The 22,489-nt window shown below is 31.9% G+C and overlaps 2 protein-coding genes and 1 pseudogene across 2 annotated transcripts; all 3 read left to right on the top strand.

The window, feature by feature from the left end:
• The first annotated feature begins 13,004 nt into the window (after nt 1-13,004).
• Nucleotides 13,005-13,942, top strand: LOC129892136 (heavy metal-associated isoprenylated plant protein 39-like). Its single transcript, XM_055967688.1, has 3 exons — nt 13,005-13,155; nt 13,241-13,325; nt 13,440-13,942. The coding sequence occupies exons 1-3, from the start codon at nt 13,150-13,152 to the stop codon at nt 13,733-13,735; spliced, it is 387 nt and encodes a 128-aa protein (XP_055823663.1). The 5' UTR covers nt 13,005-13,149; the 3' UTR covers nt 13,736-13,942.
• A 2,891-nt stretch (nt 13,943-16,833) lies between these two features.
• On the top strand, nt 16,834-18,156 carry LOC129891845 (uncharacterized; annotated as a pseudogene).
• Nucleotides 18,157-20,518: 2,362 nt separating this feature from the next.
• On the top strand, nt 20,519-22,150 carry LOC129893033 (uncharacterized). The gene is made up of 3 exons (XM_055968522.1): nt 20,519-20,599; nt 20,735-20,819; nt 21,345-22,150. Exons 1-3 carry the CDS (start codon nt 20,594-20,596, stop codon nt 21,605-21,607), a joined length of 354 nt encoding a protein of 117 aa, XP_055824497.1. The 5' UTR covers nt 20,519-20,593; the 3' UTR covers nt 21,608-22,150.
• The last annotated feature ends 339 nt before the right edge of the window (nt 22,151-22,489 follow it).

The raw sequence follows: 22,489 nt of genomic DNA, 5'->3' as shown, positions 1-22,489 counted from the left end.
ACTGTATGATTTGATATTGTTTAATGATAATTTTGTTGTTTGGTTTGATTGTATGACATTGTATCGTAACTAATAAATTTATGAAAATGCCCTTCATTATTGTAAATATTAATAATAATTGAATAGAAAATTTCAATTTGAAATCACTAGAAGCTTTAATTGGAGAAATAACAAGCACAGTTTAAGAGAGAATTTCAATTTGAAATGCCTAGAAGCTTCAAGAATTGTTACGGAGGAGAATGAGTAATACGACGGTGAAAGCAGTAGATATATTAGGGTAACGTTTGATAAAAGAATAAAGGATAAATTAAAATTATTTAAAATTAAGTAAGGGTATTGGGAAAAAAAGAAGGAAACAATGGGATACCACCAAATTGGTGGTTTTAAAAAGTGAGGGTTTTATGGTTACAAAATCATGAAATCAAATTATATCATACCATGTAATTAAAGAAATAATCAAAACAAACATGGTTCTCTCGCTAACCATACCATACTATACCACAGAAAACCACCATCCAAACTAGTTGTTAAGGATGGCAATGGGGCGGGGCGGGTACGGGGCGAGGTGGGTTTAAAGTTATGCGGGCGGGTTGAAGTAATTATTTTTAAAATTAATGCGGGGCGGATTGTGGGTTTAAGTTACTAAATAATAATCTAAAGAAAATTAAATCTTGTAATTAATAAAAATCAAAGATATAAATTTTTTATATTAAACTTTGACTTTAGTTTTAACTTTTTTTACAAAAATAATTAAACTAGACGTGTCCAGTGAATTGTTAGTTATTGAAATATTAATTAGAAACAGTTAATTAGCGATTAAGAAATAATTGTTGAAATGTTAATTAGAAACAATTAATTAGTTGTTGATGTTGATTAGCCAAAAATGAAAAAAAAATTATTATGAATTTTATTTTTTATATTAAACTCAGTTAAAAAGAAAAAAAAATTAAAAATTTATGCGGGACGAATTTATGTGGGACGGATCTATGTGGGACGGAGCGGGGCGAATTGGGAATGAAATAAATTGTAATGCAGGGCGGGACAGGATGAAACGATTTTAAAAAATTACGAATTGAGCTCAAACCACCCCACCCCGCTTCATTGCCGTCCCTATCGATAGACCCTAGTCTTTATCAAAAGAAAATTGATAGGGAACCAGAAAGCAACATAATTAAGACAATAATAGTTTGATATGATAATATATATACTTACACAAAAAAGTCAAAATGACCTTAAATTATGAAATTGAACAATAAAATCCTTATTGTGTTTGATTACAAAACGCTCTTATTGTTATAAAATGGGCCAAAATCTTTTTTCTCAAATAAATTATTTTCTTCTGACACATTATTTTTCTAATATGTTTTTATTAACAAATTTTTAACATATTTCAATTGGGAAAAAAATCTTATTTTATTTATAAAATTCTTTATTGTTTTCTTAATAAAAATTAATAATGAGTTTTCTATGATTTTATATATATAACTTATATTATTCATTAAAAGGGTACATGAAATTATTTTATTTTAATTGATAAAATGAGATTTAGAAAAAAAATTATTTCCTACACTTTTATTACGTAGAGTGATTTTAAAAGAAAGGAAACAAGAATAGGGTTCTTTAAAAATAATATTTTTATTAGAAATAAGATATGTTTAAATAGAAAAATAAAAATATATCTATTTGGAAAATAGCATTTCTTTTATCTATTTAGTAATAATATAAGTATTTTTAAACGAAATTATTAACTGTGAGAATATTTTTAGATCAAAATTAACGGCAACTATATTTTAAAACTAAACTATGACCGGATTATTGTAAAATAAACTAGATTAATAATTTAAGAAGGAGAAAATAATAACAAGAGAGATTAAGAGAAATAAGAAGGAGAAAGTAATTGCTCTACGTGTTTTCTGTATTATGTTCTTGGCCTTCATCTTAATGCCAAGGTTGGCATATATATATAAGAGGATACTCAACATGATAGCAGCCCAAGTGGGCCCCACTTGGGAAAAATAACATCCATTTTCCTAACACTCCCCCTTGGATGTTTACGTAAAAAGAAAATTCAATATCCATAGATGTTGTGCCTCGTTAAAATCTTACTAGTAAAAACCCAGTGGAAAAAACCTAGTGAAGGAAAAAGAGTACACATATCTGGTAATACGCCTTGAATGCTGCCTCATTAAAAACCTTACAAGGAAAACTCAGTGGGACAAAAACCTTGGTTAAGGGAAAAGGAGTGCAACGCGTATTTTACTCCCCTGATGAAAACTTCATTTGATATTTTGGAGACGACGCATTCCAACCTTATATCTTAGCTTCTTAAAAGTTGATGTTGGTAATGTCTTTGTGAATAAATCTGCAAGATTATCACTTGAACGAAATTGTTGTACATCAATATTACCACGCTTCTGAAGATCATGTGTGAAGAATAATTTTGGTGAAATATGTTTCGTTCTGTCTCCTTTTATGAAGCCATCTTTTAATTAAGCTATGTACGCGGCATTGTCTTCAAATATAATTGTGGGTACTTTAACATTATTTTCCAGACCACAACTTTCTTTGATGAACTGTATCATTGATTTCAACCACACACATTCTCTGCTTGCTTCATCAATTGTTATTATTTCAGCATGATTTGAAGAAGTAGCAATAATGGACTGCTTTGTAGATCGCCATGATATAGCCGTTCCTCCGTGTGTAAATAGATAGCCTGTCTGAGATCGAGCTTTATGTGGGTCTGATAAATAACCTGCATCTGTATAACCAATAAGGTCTGCGCAACCTTTGTTAGTATAAAACAAACTCATATCAATAGTACCCTTCAGGTATCGCAAAATATATTTGATACCATTCCAATGCCTTCGCGTTGGGGATGAACTATACCTTGCTAGCAAATTAACAGAAAATATTATATCAGGTCTAGTTGCGTTAGCAAGATACATAAGTGCACCAATAACACTGAGATATGGTACTTCAGGACCAACAATTTCTTCATCCTCTTCTGGAGGTCGAAATTGATCTTTTCCCACTTCAAGTGATCGAACAACCATTGAAGTACTTAATGGATGTGCTTTGTCCATGTAAAATCTTTTTAAGATTTTCTCAGTGTCGGCAGATTGATGGACAAAAACTCCATCTGCTAAATGTTCAATTTGCAGACCTAGACAAAGCTTTGTCTTTCCAAGGTCTTTCATTTCAAATTCTTTCTTTAGATATTCAATTGCCTTTTGGACCTCTTCAGGGGTTCCAATGAGATTTATGTCATCAACATAAACGGCGAGTATAACAAACTCTGATTCCATTTTCTTAATAAAAATACATGGACAAATAACATCATTAATATAGCCTTCATTTATTAAGTACTCACTTAGGCGATTATACCACATGCGCCCTGATTGTTTCAGACCATATAATGATCTTTGGAGTTTTATTGAGTATACTTCCCGAGACTTTTTACATGCTTCAGGCAATTTTAATCCTTCTGGGATTTTCATGTAAATTTCATTATCAAGTGAACCATAAAGGTAAGCTGTACCCACATCCATTAGGTGTATTTCAAGATTTTTATGTACAGCTAAACTGATGAGATATCGAAATGTTATTTCATCCATAACCGGTGAATATGTTTCTTCATAGTTGACTCCGGGTCTTTAAGAGAATCCTTGTGCAACAAGGCGTGCCTTATATCTTACAATTTCATTTCTCTCATTTCATTTTCTAACAAAAACCCATTTATAGACAACTGGTTTTACACCTTCAGGGGTTTGGATTACAGGTCCAAAAACCTCACGTTTAGCAAGTGAGTCTAATTCTGATTGAATTGCCTTTTGCCATTCTGGCCAATCACATCTACGTCGACATTCTTCGACGGATTTAGGCTCAAGACTTTCACTATCTTGCATGATGTTAAGTGCAACATTATATGCAAAAATATTATCAACCGTGATTTTAGATCGATCTAAATTTATCTCATCATCGAAAGAACTTATTGAAAGTTCTTCATTCACTTGAGTCTCGGGTTCACTGATTTCTTCAGAAATATCAGGATTACTCAAATCTTGACCTTCTTCAAGAGGTTCTATTGTAGTATCATCTTTATTATTTCTCACGCTTCTCTTTCTAGAATTTTTATTCTTTGAACCCAATGGTCTACCACACTTTTGGCGTGTTTGGGATTCAGAAGCTATGATACTTGTAGATGGTCCTTTTGGGACATCAATCCGGATAGGTACATTCACTGCAGGGATATGTGACTTAGTTATCCGTTTCAAATCAGTAAATGCATCTGGCATTTGATTTGCTATTTTCTGCAAGTGGATGATCTTCTGGACTTTCTGTTCACATGTGCGGGTACGTGGATCAAAATGTGATAGTGATGAAACTTTCCACGCAATTTCTCTTTCTTTTTTGGGTTCCTTTTTCTCTTCCCCTAATGGCGGGAAAATTGTTTCATCAAATCGACAATCTACAAATCGAGCAGTGAATAAGTCTCCAGTTAACGGTTTAAGGTATTGAATTATGGAGGGTGAGTCAAACCCAACATATATGCCCAATCTTCATTGAGGGCCCATTTTTGTACGTTGTGGTAGTGCTACAGGCACGTATCTTCACAACCAAAAATTCGCAGATGAGCTATATTTGGCTCATGACCAAATACTAATTATGATGGAGAGTATTTATTATAATGTGTCGGTTTGAGACGTACAAGTGCTGCTGCATGTAAGATAGCATGACCCCAAATAGTAATTGGTAATTTTGTTTTCATTAGTAGAGGTCTTGCTATCAATTGTAGGCGCTTTATAAATGACTCTGCAAGGCCATTTTGAGTATGAACATGAGCAACATGATATTCAATTTTTATCCCAATTGATAAGCAGTAATCATTAAAAGCTTGGGATGTAAATTCTCCAGCATTATCAAGGCGAATGGCCTTAATTGGATAATCTGGGAATTGCGCTCTCAATCTTATTATTTGTGCTAACAACTTCGCAAATGCCAGGTTGCGAGATGATAACAGGCACACATGAGACCATTTAGATGATGTATCTATTAGGACCATAAAATACCTAAATAATCCACTAGGTGGATGAATAGGTCCACATATATCTCCATGTATCCGCACTAAAAAGCTAGGAGATTCGATACCAACTTTCAGGGTCGATGGTCTGGCAATTAATTTGCCTTGATAACAAGCAGCACATGAAAATTCATCATTTGTAAGAATCTTCTGGTTCTTTAATGGATGTCTAGTTGAATTTTCAAGAATTCGTCTCATCATTATTGATCCAGGATGACCTATTCGATCATGCATAGCACAAATGTATTTGGATCAGTAAACTTCTGGTTTACGATCATATGTGCTTCAATTGCACTAATTTTTGCATAATATAGGCCAGATGACAAAGTTGGTAATTTTTTCAAAATATATTTCTGGCCTGAGACACTTTTGGTTATACCAAGATATTCAGTATTTATTTCAGTTAGTGTCTCAACATGATATCCATTTCTGCGGATATCTTTAAAACTTAACAAGTTTCTTGGGGATTTAGAAGAGAATAGGGCATCTTCTATAATAATTTTTGTCCCCTTAGACAGAATTATAGTAGTTCTTTCGGAGCCTTCAATCATTTTGAAATTGCCAGATATCGTAGTAACATTAACTTTTCTTCTAAGCAAGTTGGAAAAATATTTCTCGTATTTAAAAATAGCATGAGTTGTTCCACTATCAATTACACAAATATCTTCTTGATTGATCATTGATCCAAATAAAATTTGAGGCATTTCCATATTTTCTTCAAAAGGAAAGAAAATAAATATTATAATTAATACATAATTTATTATACAAAATTTTATTTTATTACATGGATCTAGAAAAATACAAACATAATATTTAATACATACAACAACAAAGAGAATTATTTAAATATTATCGGGCTTATCAACATTCATGTTTACTTCTGGAAAATTAAAGAAATCAGCTACATCCAGATGCATGGGCTCAATATTGTCCTTAGAGATGAAATTTGTCTCTAGATTATTTTCTGCCCTTTTTAACGATGCCTGATATAGCTGAACCAAGCGTTTTGACGATCGGCAAGTCCGCGACCAGTGCCCCACACCTCCACATCTATGGCATACACTTTCTGAATTTTTCTTGGGTAAAGCTTCTGGCTTTTTACCTTGCCTTTTATATTGCTAATCATTTATCGGTGCCAATCGATTATCATGATTATAATTTCTTTTTCGCCCATGACCACGACCACGATTGGGGCCATGACCTTTTTCTCGTTGGTTATAATTTGCCTGATTCACTTTAGGGAGCGGCAATGAACCAACAGGCCGACTATCATGATTTTTCATTAATAATTCATTATGGCGTTCAACAATAAGTAGGTGAGATAATAATTCAGAATATTTTGTAAAGCCTTTTTCGCGATATTGCTGCTGTAGGAGCATATTCGCGAATGGAAATGTGGAGTATGTTTTTTCAAGTTTATCTTGTTTCGTGATTTCATCTCCGCATAAAATTAACTGAGCTATAATTCTAAATAAAGCAGAATTATATTCATTTATATTTTTAAAGTCCATTAGTCTCAGATTCAATCAGTCATGACGTGCTTGTGGAAGCATGACCAACTTCAGGTGGTCATATCTTTCCTTTAAAAATTTTCACAATTTCTTGGGATCTTTTAATGTAAGATATTGTAATTTAAGACCCTCGTCAAGATGGTGGCGGAGGAAAATCATAGCTTTTGCACGGTCTTGACTAGATGCCGTGTTATCATCTTTGATGGTGTCTGCCAGACCCATCGATTCAAGATGAATTTCGGCATCTAGTGCCCATGAGGAGTAATCTTTTTCAGAGATATCCAAAGCAACAAATTTAAATTTTGAAATGTTTGCCATTTTATGAAAAGAAAATTAAATAAAATTCTTACCGCTTTTTGTTACCTTAAAAAATTAGCTGGAGCCTCGTGCTGATAACGTGTTGTAAAATAGATTAGATTAATAATTTAAGAAGGAGAAAATAATAACAAGAGAGATTAAGAGAAATAAGAAGGAGAAAGTAAATTGCTCTACGTGTTTTCTGTATTATGTTCTTGGCCTTCATCTTAATGCCAAGGTTGGCATATATATATAAGAGGATATTACTTATTCATCATTCAATTACTCGTAGTAACATAATTCTTATTCAATTACTCGTAGTAACATAATTCTTAATAAAATGTCGCAAATTCATTGCTAGATAGAATTAGCAATAAGTATTATTATTTATCCACCAAATTTTACAATCGCTAATTCATGTTTTTTAGCCGTGACTAGCCTCCCTTATTACTTAGCTTTGTCTTTCCAATATCACTAATAGAACTCCATTGTCACAAGATATTTTTGTCAATACTTAGCAGAAAGTCTATTAATAGATGTACATCCAAGAAACTTGTATGATTATTAGAAGAAAATATGAAAAATAGAATGAATGATCGCCATCCTCATTTAATTAGATAAAACGTTTATATCTTTAAAATGAAAGTAATATAGATTTAACCACCAAAAAGGAATATGTCAACACTTGTTAATGAGCAAGTGGTTCTCTTATTTTTCTCCTTATTTTGTAAAGTTAATTTATTTAATAACACGTTATCAGCACGAGTCTCCATCGCTTTGAGCTATATTTTTAAGAATGTAACAAAAGGGGTAAGAATTTTATTTTCTTAAAATGTCTAATATCTCAAAACTTGAATTTATTGCTCTTGATATTTCTAAAAAAGGTTACTCATCATTGACACTGGATGCCGAAATACATCTAGAATCGATGGGTCTAGCAGAAACCATCAAAGATGACAATATGACATCTAGTCAAGACCGTGTCAAAACTATTATATTTCTCCGCCACCAGCTTGACGAGGGGTTAAAATTACAATATCTCACATTAAAAGACCCCCTTAAACTGTGATTTTTTTTATAAAAGATATTACCACCTGAAGTTGGTCATGATTCCAGAAACACGTCATGATTGACTAAATTTGAGATTAATGGATTTCAAAAATATAACTCAATATAATTCTGTCTTATTTAGAATTATAGCTCAATTAAATTTATGCGGAGAAGAAATCACTAAGCAAGATAAACTTGAAACAACTATTTCCATCCGTGAATATGCTCCTGAAGCAGCAATATCGCGAAAAGGATTTAAAAAATATTCTGAATTACTTTCTCACCTTCTGATCGCTAAACGCCACAACAAACTGCTAATGAAAAATCATAATAGTTGTCTCGTTGGTTCTTTGCCACTCCGTAAAGTGAATCAGACAAACTATAACCAACGAGAAATAGATCATGACCCCAGTCGTGATTGTGGTTGTGATAATGATCGGAAAAAAATTATAATCATGATGCTCGACTGACACCAAAAAATGATCAAGAGTACAAAAAAAGAGTGAAAAGCCAGAAGTTTTACTAAAAAAAAATTCAAAAAGTATATGTCATAGATGTGGAGGTATGGGACATTGGTCATGGATTTGTCGGTCATCAAAACGTCTAATTCAGCTAAATCAGGCATTCCTAAAAAGGGTAGAAAATAATCGAAAGACAAATTTTATCTCTGAAGATAATATTGAGCATATGCACCTGGATATAGCTGATTTCTTTAATTTTCCAGAAGACAATATGAATATTGATAAGCCTAATAATATTTAAATAGTTTTTTTTATTTGTCTGTACTAAATATTATATTTATATTTTTTTAATCTGTGTAAATAAATAAAAGTTGTGTAATGGATCATATTTTAATTATAATATTTACTTTATTTCTTTTTGAAAAAAATATAGATATGCTTCAAATTTTATTTAGATCAATGATCAATCACGAGGATATTAGTGTAATTGATAGTGGAACAACTAATGTAATTTTTAAAGATGAAAAATATTTTCCCAGCTTGTTTAGAAAAAAAGCAAATGTTACTAGAATTTCTGATAATTCGAAAATGATTGAATGCTCCGAAAGAGCTACTATATTTCTGCCTAAGGGGACAAAAATTGTTATAGAAGATGCATTATTCTCTTCTAAATCTCCAAAAAACTTATTAAGTTTTAAAAATATTGAATACCTTGGTATAACCTAGAGTGTCTCAGGCCAGAAATATATTTTAGAAAAATTATCAACTTTGTCGTCTGGCCTATATTATGCAAAAATTAGTGCAATTAAAGCATATATGATCGTAAACTAGCGATTTACTGATCTAAATATATTTATTCTATGGCATGATCAAATATAGCTCATCTGCGAATTTTTGGTTGTGAAGATACGTGCCTGTAGCACTACCACAACGTACAAAAATGGGCCCTCAATGAAGATTGGGCATATATGTTGGGTTTGACTCACCCTCCATAATCCGCTACCTTGAACCATTGACAGAAGACTTATTTAATGCTCAATTTGCAGATTGTCGGTTTGATGGAATATTTTTTCCGCTATTAGGGGAGATAAAAAAGATCCCACAAGAAAAATTATGTGGAAGGTGTCATCACTATCTCATTTTGATCCACGTACCCGCACATGTGAGCATGAGTTTCAGAAGATCATCCACTTACAGAACATAGCAAATCAAATGTCAGATGCATTTACTGATTTGAAACGAATAACTAAGTCATATATCACTGCAGTGAATGTGCCTATCTGAGACTCAAGTGAATGAAGAACTTTCAATAAGTTCTACCGGTGATGAGATAAATTTAGATCGATCAAAAATTACGATGAATAATATTTTTACATATAATGTTGCACTTAACCTCATGAAAGATAGTGAAAGTCTTGAGTCTAAATCAGTCAACGAATGTTGACGTAAATGTGATTGGCCAGAATGGCAAAAGAAAATTCAATCAGAATTAGACTCACTTACTAAACGCGAGGTTTTTGGACCTGTAGTCTAAATCCCTGAAGGTGTAAAACTAGTTGGCTATAAATGGATTTTTGTGCGAAAACAAAATGAGAGAAATGAAATTGTAAGATATAAGGCACGCCTTGTTGCACAAGGATTTCTCTCAAAGACCCAGGGTCAACTATGAAGAAACATATTCACCTATTATGGATGAAATAATTTTTCGATATCTCTTTAGTTTAGCTGTACATAAAAATCTTGAAATACATCTAATGGATGTAGTTACAACTTACTTTTATGATTCACTTGATAATGAAATTTACATAAAAATCTCAGAATGATTAAAATTGCCTGAAGCATGTACTAAACCTCGGGAGATGTACTCAATGAAATTACAAAGGTCATTATATGGTCTAAAATAATCAAGGTGTATGTGGTATAATCGCCTTAGTGAGTACTTAATAAATGAAGGGTATATAAACAATGTCATTTGTCCATGTATTTTATTAAGAAAACAAAATCAGAGTTTGTTATATTTGTCGTTTATGTTAATGACATAAATATCATTGGAACCCCTGAAGAGGTCCAAAAAGCGATTGAATATCTAAAGAAAGAATTTGAGATGAAAGATCGTGGGAAGACAAAACTTTGTCTGGGTCTGCAAATTTAACATTTTGCAGACGGGGTTTTTGTCCACCAATCTGCCTACACTGAGAAAATCTTAGAACGATTTTACATGAACAAAGCACATCCATTAAGTACTCCAATGGTTATTCGATCACTTGAAGTGGAAAAAGATTTATTTCGACCTCCAGAAGAGGATGAAAAACCTCTTGGTTCTGAAGTACCATATCTCAGTGCTATTGGTGCATTTATGTATCTTGCTAATGCAACCAGACCTGATATAACATTTTTTGTTAATTTGCTAGCGAGATATAGTTTATCTCCAACGCAAAGGCATTGAAACGGTATCAAGCATATTTTGCGATACCTAAAGGGTATTATTGGTATGAGTTTGTTTTATACTAACAAAGGTTGTGCAGACCTTATTGGTTATGCAAATGCAAGTTATTTATCAGATTCACATAAAGTTTGATCTCAAACAGAATATCTATTTACACACGGAGGAACTGCTGTATCATGACGATCTACAAAACAGTCTATTGTTGTTACTTCTTCAAATCATGCTGAAATAATACCAATTCATGAAGCAAGTAGAGAATGTGTATGGTTGAGATCGATGATATAGTTCATTAAAGAAAGATGCGGCCTAGAAAATGATGTCAAAGTACCCACAATTATATTCAAAGACAATGTCGCGTGCATAGCTCAATTGAAAGGTGGCTTCATAAAAGTAGACAGCGAAACATATTTCATCAAAAATATTTTTCACATATGATCTCCAGAAGAATGGTGATATTGATGTACAACAAGTTTGTTCAAGTGATAATCTTGCAGATTTGTTCACAAAGGCATTACCAACATCAACTTTTGAGAAATTAAGATATAAAGTTGGAATGCGTCTCTCCAAATTATCAAATGAAGTTTTCATCAGCGGGAGTAAAATACGTGTTGTACTCTTTTTTTCTTAACCAAGATTTTGTTCCACTGGGTTTTTCTTAGTAAGATTTTTAATGAGGCAGCACTCAAGACGTATTACCAGATGTGTGTACTCTTTTTTCCTCACTAGGTTTTTTTCCACTGATTTTTTCTAGTAAGATTTTAACGAGACACAATATTTATGGATATTTACGATAAATATGTATATTATGTCTTGTAAAGTTTGTAACGAATCGTTTCACGTGCATATCCAAGAGAGAGTGTTAATGAGCAAGTGGATTAGTGGATGTCCCTTTTGCGGGGCCCACTTAAATATATCAACTTGCCCACTTGTTCTTCTTTTTTCTTCCATTGCTGGCTATAAATGTCATATTTTGGCATTGTAAAAGATACAGAGATATGTCCACATGGGTGGTGGATGTGACAATTATCTTCCTACGATTTTTAACAATTCCCATTTTATAAATTAGTTTTTGAGGTTTAATTAAGTTCAATATTCATTTCTTATATTTGACATTAGAGTTAGATTCATTTCAATTCTGTTTTATGCTACATGAGTGTGGGGCGTTGATATATAGCTTATATTGATTTATTTTTGTTCCCCAATTGATATATTAATCATGACTCAAAAAAATAATTATAATGAGAGATAATAGGTACTGAAAAGTCGTCCGACTACTTCACTCTTAGCCGCCCTTACTGCGCCGAAACAAGGGAAAGGGATGCGACTTAGTCCTTGCCAAGCAAGAAAGGGGAAGATGCATGACTTGTTCATTTTTCTATGTCCAAATGTTAGGTTGCCTTATTGAATTTTCGGGACCCACTCATTAGAAGCAAATCTAGAGGATCCATTACTTCGTCAGTTTAATTTGTTTTTATATTTTTTTAGTTTTAACGGAGTTTAAGAAAATAAAATTTAGAATTAAAATTTGCCACAAAAAAGATTGAGTTTTTTGAAATGGTCTAAAAAGAAAAGTAAGACAAGCAAATTAAAACGAAAAAATATGGGTTTACATGAATTTTGCAATCACTTTTTAAAATTTTTTTATTTTATTTTAGTTTGACTAGATATACAATTTTAATCTTAAACTAAAAACATCTATTAAAGTATCTTTTGAATCTTCTGATTTTAAACAAATCATGTAATATGTTCGACTTATAAATATACAAAGAAGATTATTTTTTTTCAAAACAAACTTATAGGAAGAAAAATAAAATACTTGAATTAAAATAAGTGGAGTAATAATTTTTACCCAAACATATACTCCTTCCGTCACCGTTTAATTTGACAAAGTATAAAAATGAAATAATTTTTTTAAAAAATTAATGATCTAAAACACTTTTTTCATTATTGGTGTAACTAAAAATTAAAAAGGTAAGTGTATTAAATTGAGAGGGGAGTATATTTTAAACAAATTTTAGGGTCTCATGCAATGAAAATTAAGTCATCTTCATAACGTATGGAGGTTTGACGGATAACGGAATTATTCTTCTTCAATACGCGTTATTTCTAATTCATTTTACTCTTTGTACCTTTTATTATCAAACTACTTTAATACTTGAGTAGAAAAGTCTATAAATAGCCTAGAATATACAAGTCTTACTCACTGCAATTTCCCAGCATTTCAAATATTCCTCTCTTTCACTCTCTCTGCCTACTGAATTATACTCCTAACCAAAGTTTAATTCCCATCAAACAAACAAAATGAAGGTATGCAAATTAATTTGTATGATTTTACTGTATGATTCAACTCTTATATATATGTATATTAACGTATGTTGTTAAATCTTGGCAGCAAAAGGTTGTTATCAGATTATCTTTCAATGGAAATGATCAGAAATATCGGACCAAGGCCTTGAAGATTGCTGTTTCTCAATCAGGTAATTCATTTCAATCAAAAAAAAATTCGTCTATCAAATTGTTAATAACTGAAAAGAAAAAAAAATTGTGCTAATTTAGTCCAAAGCTGATTATATACAATTGTTGTTACTTAGGTGTGGAATCAGCAGCTATAACAGGGGATGGAAAGAACCAGCTAGAAGTTGTGGGAGAAGTAGACGCCGCGACTCTAACGAGCTTGTTAAGGAAGAATTTGGGTCAGGCGGACCTTGTGAGCGTTGGCCCAGCTGGTGGCGATAAAAAGCCCCCAGCTGCAGCTGCAACTCCAGCTCCAGCTACAGCTACAGTGATTCAGTCGCAACCCGGCTCGTACTATTATACCTATCCGTCTTATCAATACCCTGTTTACCAAACAGATTCGTATGGTCAATCCAACTGTTCAATTATGTGAAATGACAATTTTGGATTGCCTACTGAAAACAGTGTATAATATTGGAAGATAATAACTATATTTACATTTACAGTCAAATATTTATTGATACATTAATAAATATATAGAGTTTGACAAAAGGGAACACTATATTGAGAGGAAAATATCAGCATGTATTAGTTCCATCCTTTTCCATTCATATATTTAATATATATATTGTCAATTAAATCATTAAATGAACAAAATTGTCAATAGTGAGATGCTCTTGGACAATAACCATTCACATTCTTCGAATTATCTGGGCAACTCATCTTCCTAAGAATTGTCAACAATTTTCAAGATTGCACAAGATACTACATATAATATTTTAAATTGACTTGGTGCATGGAGTTGACTTAATTGTAACTTGTTGGTCTAACTTTATAACATAAAGAAAGTATTAGTATTACTTTTTCGTGTGAACAAGTCTTTAAAATATTACTTTTAGTAAAAGAAACGAGTTAATTAATGAGACACCTCAATATTAGAGTTTGATGATCACATGCGGAGCCACAATTTATAGTTTATGAATTTAAAATTTTAATTCATTAAATTTAATGAATTCTCAATTAATAATTTTTACAAATTTAATAATTTTTAAATATAAATAAAAAAATTAAATTAAACTAAAATTCTAACTCTTACTACATCATGGTATGATTAAACGTACTACCCACTTGTATTACAACGACTCTTTCAATTCATGGCTTTATTAATAAATGAAAAAAGAAGACTTGACTTGTTGACTTGTGTATCCTACATCAAAAGGAAATGAGAGTTATAAATGCTCTTAAGAATGTATACATACTCCCTTAAGGAAAACTACAAACTTCTCTGTTAGTCTTTAAGCATCAAAATCTAGGGTGCATAAAATTGAATCGAAAATTGAATCAAATCGCAAATTGAGTTAAATTTTTTTAAAAAAATTGACTAGTTATTTTATTTGACTTGATTTAATATTGAAAAAAAAATTCGACTATATTTGAGTTGGTTTTGTTTTAACTAAAAAAAGGTCAACCTGAGACCAAATCAACCCGACATTAGATATATAATTTTAAAAATTTATTTTATACATAAAAATATTTACTTTGATATAATTTATAAATATTTCTTATACTTTTTCATAGTTTTTATTTCTTAACATATTATTTCAAGTTTGAGACTTAGAATTTTAAATGGTCCAATAAAGATTATAGTCCATAGATATTAGTAAATCTAATAAAGCTCAAATCAAAATCAAATCGATACTAAATCTAACAAAAAAAGTTAAAAAAATTTAACACTAAAAATGATAGTATAATGTTGAATATTTGTTTTTTAGTTTTATATTTCGTTTAGAAAACTAAAATACATAACCTAATTTTAGTTTTTTTTAATATTTAATCATTTAATTAATACTTAGTAGAATTATTTTAACACGATTTAGTACGTTTAAATTATGATCATTTTCATTATAACTTATTAATTTGTAATATTTATTTTCTACGATTTTAGTATTATTTTTTTATTGAATATTTAGTGTCATCACTCATCTCATATTTTGTGTTATTTTCTTTTTTAAAAAAGCACCTTAGATAGTTGTATTTTGGTAGGACTAAAGAAATGTTTGAAGCACAAGTTAATTATTTATTTGTATAAATACTTTACCGAAAAAACCCATAAGAACCCGAGGTTGAAAAATCCGAGTTTATTAGTTTGATTTGATTTATAGATTTAAAAATTCGACACAAATAATTTGGTTTGATATTTAAAAAATTCGAACCAACCCGGTCATGTACGACCCTAACAAAATCCCAGAAAATGAAGGTAATTAACATTTATTTTGAGATAGGTTTTAATACATAAATCGTGATAATTTAAGAAGAAAAAAACAACTAATAATTAGAGTGTGAAATTCATGAAAAGAATAATAGTTCAGAAGTGTGTTTTTACTAGTATCTCTTCTTCTTTTTTTTTGTTGTTGTCATTCTAACACCTAATTAAGCAATTACAACTCTTATCTTTGTGGTATAGTTTTGATTATACTGACATGCACTCTTTAAAATTGGGCAGCAAAAGGCAATTATCTGTAACGATCCGTTAGGTTATTTTGAACACTAAAATTATTTTGACTCTTCTCATAAAAAAATAATTTAAATAAAATTTTTGCACTATCCGTTTAACTGTGGTTATTTAGTTGAAGGGTACTCTTTTAAATAATTAATTTATGTGATAATTTATTATTTTTAATAATTTATTTATTATTGAATAAATGGGAGTCCAAGTACCGACAACCACTCAGGGTCATGCTGGGGGAGTATCTCCAGATGCAGATGTGATTCATGAGGATGTGCAAGATCATGTTGAGAGGTATTGACCAGCTTAGGATTCACCTGATTTTATTGCCACTCCCGTACTTCAGGATACCTTGATTCGTATGTTAGGACTCTTAGAGGGGATAGCTCAGGCGGGAACATTGCCTGTCACCTCTGATGGCTCACTAATTCATATTGGAGGTCGGACTCCAGATCAGACTGTTGCTCTAGGTTCTCAAACTCCAGGCACTCAGCCAACTGCTGCTACAGCTCCTTTTTTAGATAGTATAGTATTGCTAGGGGTTACATCACATTTGGCTAATAGGCCTGCCATGACCACCGATGAACAAAAGATGTTTGGGAGATTCAGAATGATGAATCCTCCGATTTATAATTGTGACTTGAATGAAAATGCATATGAATTTATAGTCAGCTGTCATGAGGGTTGCACAACCTTGGATTAGTAGAGTTCTATGGAGTTGACTACACAGCGTTTCAGATGACTGGACCGGCCAAGTAGTGATGGAGGGACTATATTAGTAGTAGGCCAGGTGGATCGTCTCTACGCTCATGGACTCAGTTTACTCAGGTATTTCTAGATAGGTTTATTCCACACAGTGAAAGAGAGCGCAAAAAGGCAGAGTTTGAGGGTTTGCAGCAGGGAGGCATGTCAGTCGCTGAGTATGAGGTTAAATTTTATGCCTTGGCAAGACACGTTAGATAATACTTCTCATCGAGGTTGAGAGAGTGAGGAGGTTTGTCAAGGGGTTGATTATTTTGATTCGTATGGGAATTTCTCCAGTTGTTGCTTCTGGTGTTCCATTTCAGAAAATGGTAATTGTTGCCAAGGAGTTAGAGATGATTCGATGTGAGGGATTTGAGCAGTATGAGGGCAAGAGGGACCATCATTCAAGTGTTTATGGGGGTGCTCCACCTAGGAGTCGAGGTTACTCAGAAAGAGGTTATAATTGTCAGTCTAGCAGACCCATTCATGCCGCTATACCGGTGTTCGAGGCTAATTATGTTGGGCACAGTACTTCTAGTTCGACACATACTTCACAAGGTTTATCCTTTAGACCTTCTGGTTATGGAGGGCATTCTGGTTATTTAGGTTTCTCTCATCATCTTTCCAATTGAAAAAGATAATTACTACATGAGATAGCACATAAGATAAAGGAAAGAATGCCTCATCGGGGTTGTTTTGAGTGTGGTGATATAGGACATTTTATGAGAGATTGCCCAGAATCAGACGTGGTAGTTCACAACAAGGTTCTCAGGATTTGACTTCTAGGACTGCACAACCTTTGATTAAGGGAGGTGCACATAGTGATAGGGGTGGTTCTCATTCTAGTATAGGTGGTTCCCATTCTAGTCGAGGTGGCAGTCGTGGAGGTTCATAGTCTGAGGGCGGTCATGCCTATTGTTATGTTTTTTTGAGTAGGCTCGAGGCAGAAGCTTCATATGTTGTTACCACATATATCATTCCGATTTTTCATCGATTAGCTATTGTATTATTTGATCTAAGCTCTACGTATTCTTATGTTTCCACATATTTTGCTTCGAGTTTGGATATATCATGTGAGTCTCTTGATATGCCTATACATGTTTCTATTTCTTTTGGGGATTCCGTAGTGGTAGATCGGGTATATCGATCGTGTGTGGTTACTTTGATAGGATATGATACTTATATAGATTTAAAGATCTTAGATATAGTAGATTTTGATGTTATTCTTGAAATGGATTGGTTATCTCCTTATCACGAGATTTTAAATTGCCATGTTAAGACAGTTACATTAGCTATGCCTGGGATTCCTACAGTAGAGTGGAGAGGTTCTCTTAGTCATTCTCCAAAAAGGGTGATATCATTTCTTAGGGCTCGTCGCTTGGTGGAGAGAGAATGTTTGGTTTATTTGGTACATATTCGAGATATTAGTGTAGTGAGTCCTATGCTTGAGTCTATTCCAGAGTGAGTTTTCAGAGGTCTTTCTTCTGGATTTGCCAGGTCTTTCTTCGGACCGTAATATTGATTTTTGTATTGATTTAGAACCGGGTACTCAACCCATTTTCATTCCTCCTTATCATATGGCACTAGCCGAATTGAAGGATTGAAGGAGCAATTGCATGATTTATTGAGTAAAGGGTTTATTAGGACGAGTGTATCTCTTTGGGGTGCTCCAGTGTTATTTGTGAAGAAGAAGGATGGATCTATGCGTATGTGTAAAAAAATTACCAATTTAGCCCACCAATTAAATTAGTTATCTAAAGTTACCCCTCAATTAAATAACCATATTTATCGAATAGTCCAAAATATCCATTAAAAATTTACGAAATGAGACTTTTATAAAATAAAAAATTCTAATACTCAAAACGATCTAATGGTTCGTTACATTCCATTTGCAGTTTTTCATAGTTCATTCGTTGTAGCTACCATTCACCCAAAGGTTTTCAATAATGTTCTATCAAGATTGTACTCAACATGTTGACAGTGCATGTAATTTCTTAAATCCTTGTGGTTGACTTGTTTTTTGCCTATAACTAAGCAAAAGCAACATTTATTTTCTAAACGTCTCAGGTAATCTAAACTAATAAATAATATGTGGTCGTTTGGTAGGATGATGTATTAGTTATATATTTTATCTTATAGTATAGGGTGTATAATTAATACATAGCAAATTATGATATTAGCAATGTAAATGTTATTAATACATAAATAAGCAGGGTTTAAGAAATCAAATAGTGAATAAAAAATAATGATAGCATAACTAACCATATCATTACAAATACGCCTTGTTCATTACTATTACTATTATTATGCACGCTACCAAATGATCCCGGAGAGAAACAATCGAGTTAAGACATTTAATTATGATCAAGGTCCTAATTAACCAAAATTATTCCACGAGAGCCCTTCCCATTTAAATAAAATAGCACGCTTGTTTCCTCAAAACTTAATGCGCCTTTTTTAATTGCAATACTAATTACAGTGTGATCAAGGCATATATAATACTTAATCACTATTTCCAGAATCATCCAGCAAAAGGAAGTTTCTATAGATAAAAGCAGGATCGTATCAACAAATTTGGGGCCTAATGTCAAACTTCATGGAGAGATTTTATATTTTTAGTTGATATATACAAATTAAATAATTATAACATACTTAGTGTAATCATATAAGTGAAGTCTAGAAAAAGTAGGATGTACACGGACCTTATGAAGTAAGAATGTAAGCAATGCAAATTTTCACTGAAAAAATATAATATAAAGTTAGAATAATAAAATCCGACTCAAAAATTTATCAAATTTATATAACGATATCGAAATAAGATTACGTTGAATTTAATAAGTTGATATAATAATAATATTAAAATAGTATTGATTTGTTGAATTTAAATTAACTAGTCGTCTATTAAATTGGTCGACAAAAAAAAACATTATTTTCCATCTGAACACTTCTCTAGAATAACTTTACTAAGAAGAAACAATTTAGTTAAACATATTTATGTGCAAGCACCAAGAAATTATTATATGTGGGCCCTTCCGTGTTTTTGTTTTTATTTTTTCTTTAAAAAAATAAAATAAATGACAAGCCTCCCTCAAAAAAATAAAACACAGAGTAACAATATAATATAACATAATACATGTATAGTTAAATGATTAATACTTCATAAAAAAAACGTGATTATTCACAAGCAAAAAAATCAAACATACACATTTCAAATAATTATAAATTAAAGATATCACAAGAACTAAAATCAAAATTTACTAATAAGGATAAAAAAAAAATACTACTATTAATCCTAGGAAAAATTTATATGGTATCACTTATCAGTATGACATATGAAAAGACAAAATAAATAACATTAGGAAATCAGAAATTAGAATCTACTATTAGTACTATAATTTAGCTAATTATAGTTTGTAATTTAGCAAACTACTTCAGTTGACATTTTCCCAAGTATTGCATTGCGTCTACTGCCATGACTTTTTATTCTTGAAGATTATTGCAGGGAACATGACTAATTATTTTTTACTTTTTTGAACATATGAAAACCAAAAAGCAGATTGATTATTTAACTTTTCTGGGACCCAAAATTTAATTAGCTTGTTCATTACACATCAATATGATTAAGTTATACACATGACGTATAACTTTTGCTATTTTTTATGTTGTAAATTTAGAATATGATGGGATTTTTTAAATGTTAAATCTCTTTTTTGCCATAGTTTTCCTCACATAAAACCAACAAAGCTTAATAAAATACTTAATGGACTAAAACTGCTCAGGATTATATATTAATTATTAAGGAACCTCTTTGAACCTATTCAAAAACCTAAGGGATCATTTTTGTCATTTTATCTTAATATCATTTTTATCCTTTTTTTTATTGTCTTCAATACGTGTTCTTTCCGTGCTAATAATTATCTATAAATACTCCAAATTTATAAATTCTAGTTCTCCAAGTCAATTTCAAGAATTACATATCTTCCCTATTGAATTAATTAGTACTATATTGTGAACCAAGTTTTCCATCAAGGACTAGCCAAAATGAGAGTATGATTCATGTCTTAACTTTTAAGTATTAGCTTAATTTAGTCTAAGTCTTAATTAGCTGTACGTACCTTGTATTACTTCTTATATTTAGTTGAATTGTGATTTTACTTACATATATATTCATAAATTGGACAGCAAAAGGTGATTATCAAATTATTCATTGATAGGAATAATCGGAAATCTCGGACCAAGGCCATCAAAATTGCTGTTTCTCAATCAGGTATTTATTGGTCTCCTTTTAGTTTCTTGATTTTAATAATTCAAATCAAAATCTTGCGGAACTCATTTTTTTAATTAGATTGGTTTTATCATGGGTGGGTGGACTAAATTAGCTCATGAAAATATTAATACGTTATCATGTCCAGGTTTAGGCAAGTTGATGCGAGGGTCAATTTGGTACAATTCAAGTTAATTCATCTAAAATATGAGATGAATTGGGTCAAACATGTAATATAAGTTGATCCATAATTAGAAAATTTGATAATATGTTTTGAAAAAAATTATTTTGATAGGTTAGATATATCCATGATAAAGAAAAATAAAGTTTTATTAGTTTTTGTTTGGTAACTATCACTTATCTGTTTAACACACTTTGATCCAGTTCATTTCAACTCGCATAAATAGAAATATTAATAATAATCCATCCATTTATTAATTTCGTTCATCTGCATCGTTTCAAATTCTGCACAATATATACATTTAATATCCTAATTTTATTGGTGTGTGCTTAATATATATGTATTAGGGGTGGAATCAGCAACTATAAAGGAAGGTGAAAATTTCGATTTGGAAGTAGTGGGAGAGCATATTGACGCAGTTGTTCTTACAAACTGTCTCAGGAAGAAATTGGGCCACGCCCATCTGATGAGCGTTGCCCCTGTTGTCGTTGCTGCTACTGACAGGAACAACGATGTCAACGACGGAAGCACAGATTCCGACGCAAATCCGCAACCCCATGGTTATCCATATTTTGCATCGTTTCAAATTCTGCACAATATATACATTTAATATCCTAATTTTATTGGTGTGTGCTTAATATATATGTATTAGGGGTGGAATCAGCAACTATAAAGGAAGGTGAAAATTTCGATTTGGAAGTAGTGGGAGAGCATATTGACGCAGTTGTTCTTACAAACTGTCTCAGGAAGAAATTGGGCCACGCCCATCTGATGAGCGTTGCCCCTGTTGTCGTTGCTGCTACTGACAGGAACAACGATGTCAACGACGGAAGCACAGATTCCGACGCAAATCCGCAACCCCATGGTTATCCATATTTTGGCGCACCTCAATACCAAGTTTACGAAGTTAGAGACCCGGACCAGGAATGTTGCTCCATTATGTGAAATGTCATTTACGTACTTTGGTTATATTGCATTAAACCGGTTTGTATATCGTAGCTATATATTGTGTAGATCGATGATCGCCTGTTTTGATTTTCAATTTTTAAGCACCGCGTTGGACATGTGATGTGAAATCATATAAAGTTGAAGTTTTGTTTGCACGTGCAATTTGAATTTCATAAGTTGTATTCCCTTTGTCCCAATTTTACGTAATGTAGTTTGACTTAATACGAAATTTAAGAAAGAAAGAAAGATTTTTGTCACTTGTGGTTTAAAATAAGTTCTAGATGTTTGTGTTGTTAGGACCGAAATATTTAGGTGTCATGCGGAGCTAGCAAATCAAACATTGAAAGATTATGACTAAGAAGACGAACAAGAAATATACCAAAAAAGACACAATATTTAACGTGGTTCGGTCAACTGACCTACATCCACAAGAAGAGATGAGCAATTAATCCACTATAAATATGATAGTACAAAATATCGAGAGAAATAACTCACACAATTTACTCAAAATAAAAAGAGGTTCACACAAGTGATAACGTATCAC

Source organism: Solanum dulcamara, chromosome 6 (genome assembly GCF_947179165.1).
Source record: "Solanum dulcamara chromosome 6, daSolDulc1.2, whole genome shotgun sequence".
In the NCBI taxonomy this organism is placed as follows: Eukaryota; Viridiplantae; Streptophyta; class Magnoliopsida; order Solanales; family Solanaceae; genus Solanum; species Solanum dulcamara.
This window is presented reverse-complemented; position numbering and strand designations above follow the sequence as displayed.

Excerpts from the sequence above, each read along its gene's own strand:
- LOC129892136 (XM_055967688.1), top strand. Across the intron at positions 13,326-13,439 it reads GATTGCTGTTTCTCAATCAG|GTGTGGAATCAGCAGCTATA; the intron begins GTAATTCATTTC and ends GTTGTTACTTAG.
- LOC129893033 (XM_055968522.1), top strand. Across the intron at positions 20,820-21,344 it reads AATTGCTGTTTCTCAATCAG|GGGTGGAATCAGCAACTATA; the intron begins GTATTTATTGGT and ends TATATGTATTAG.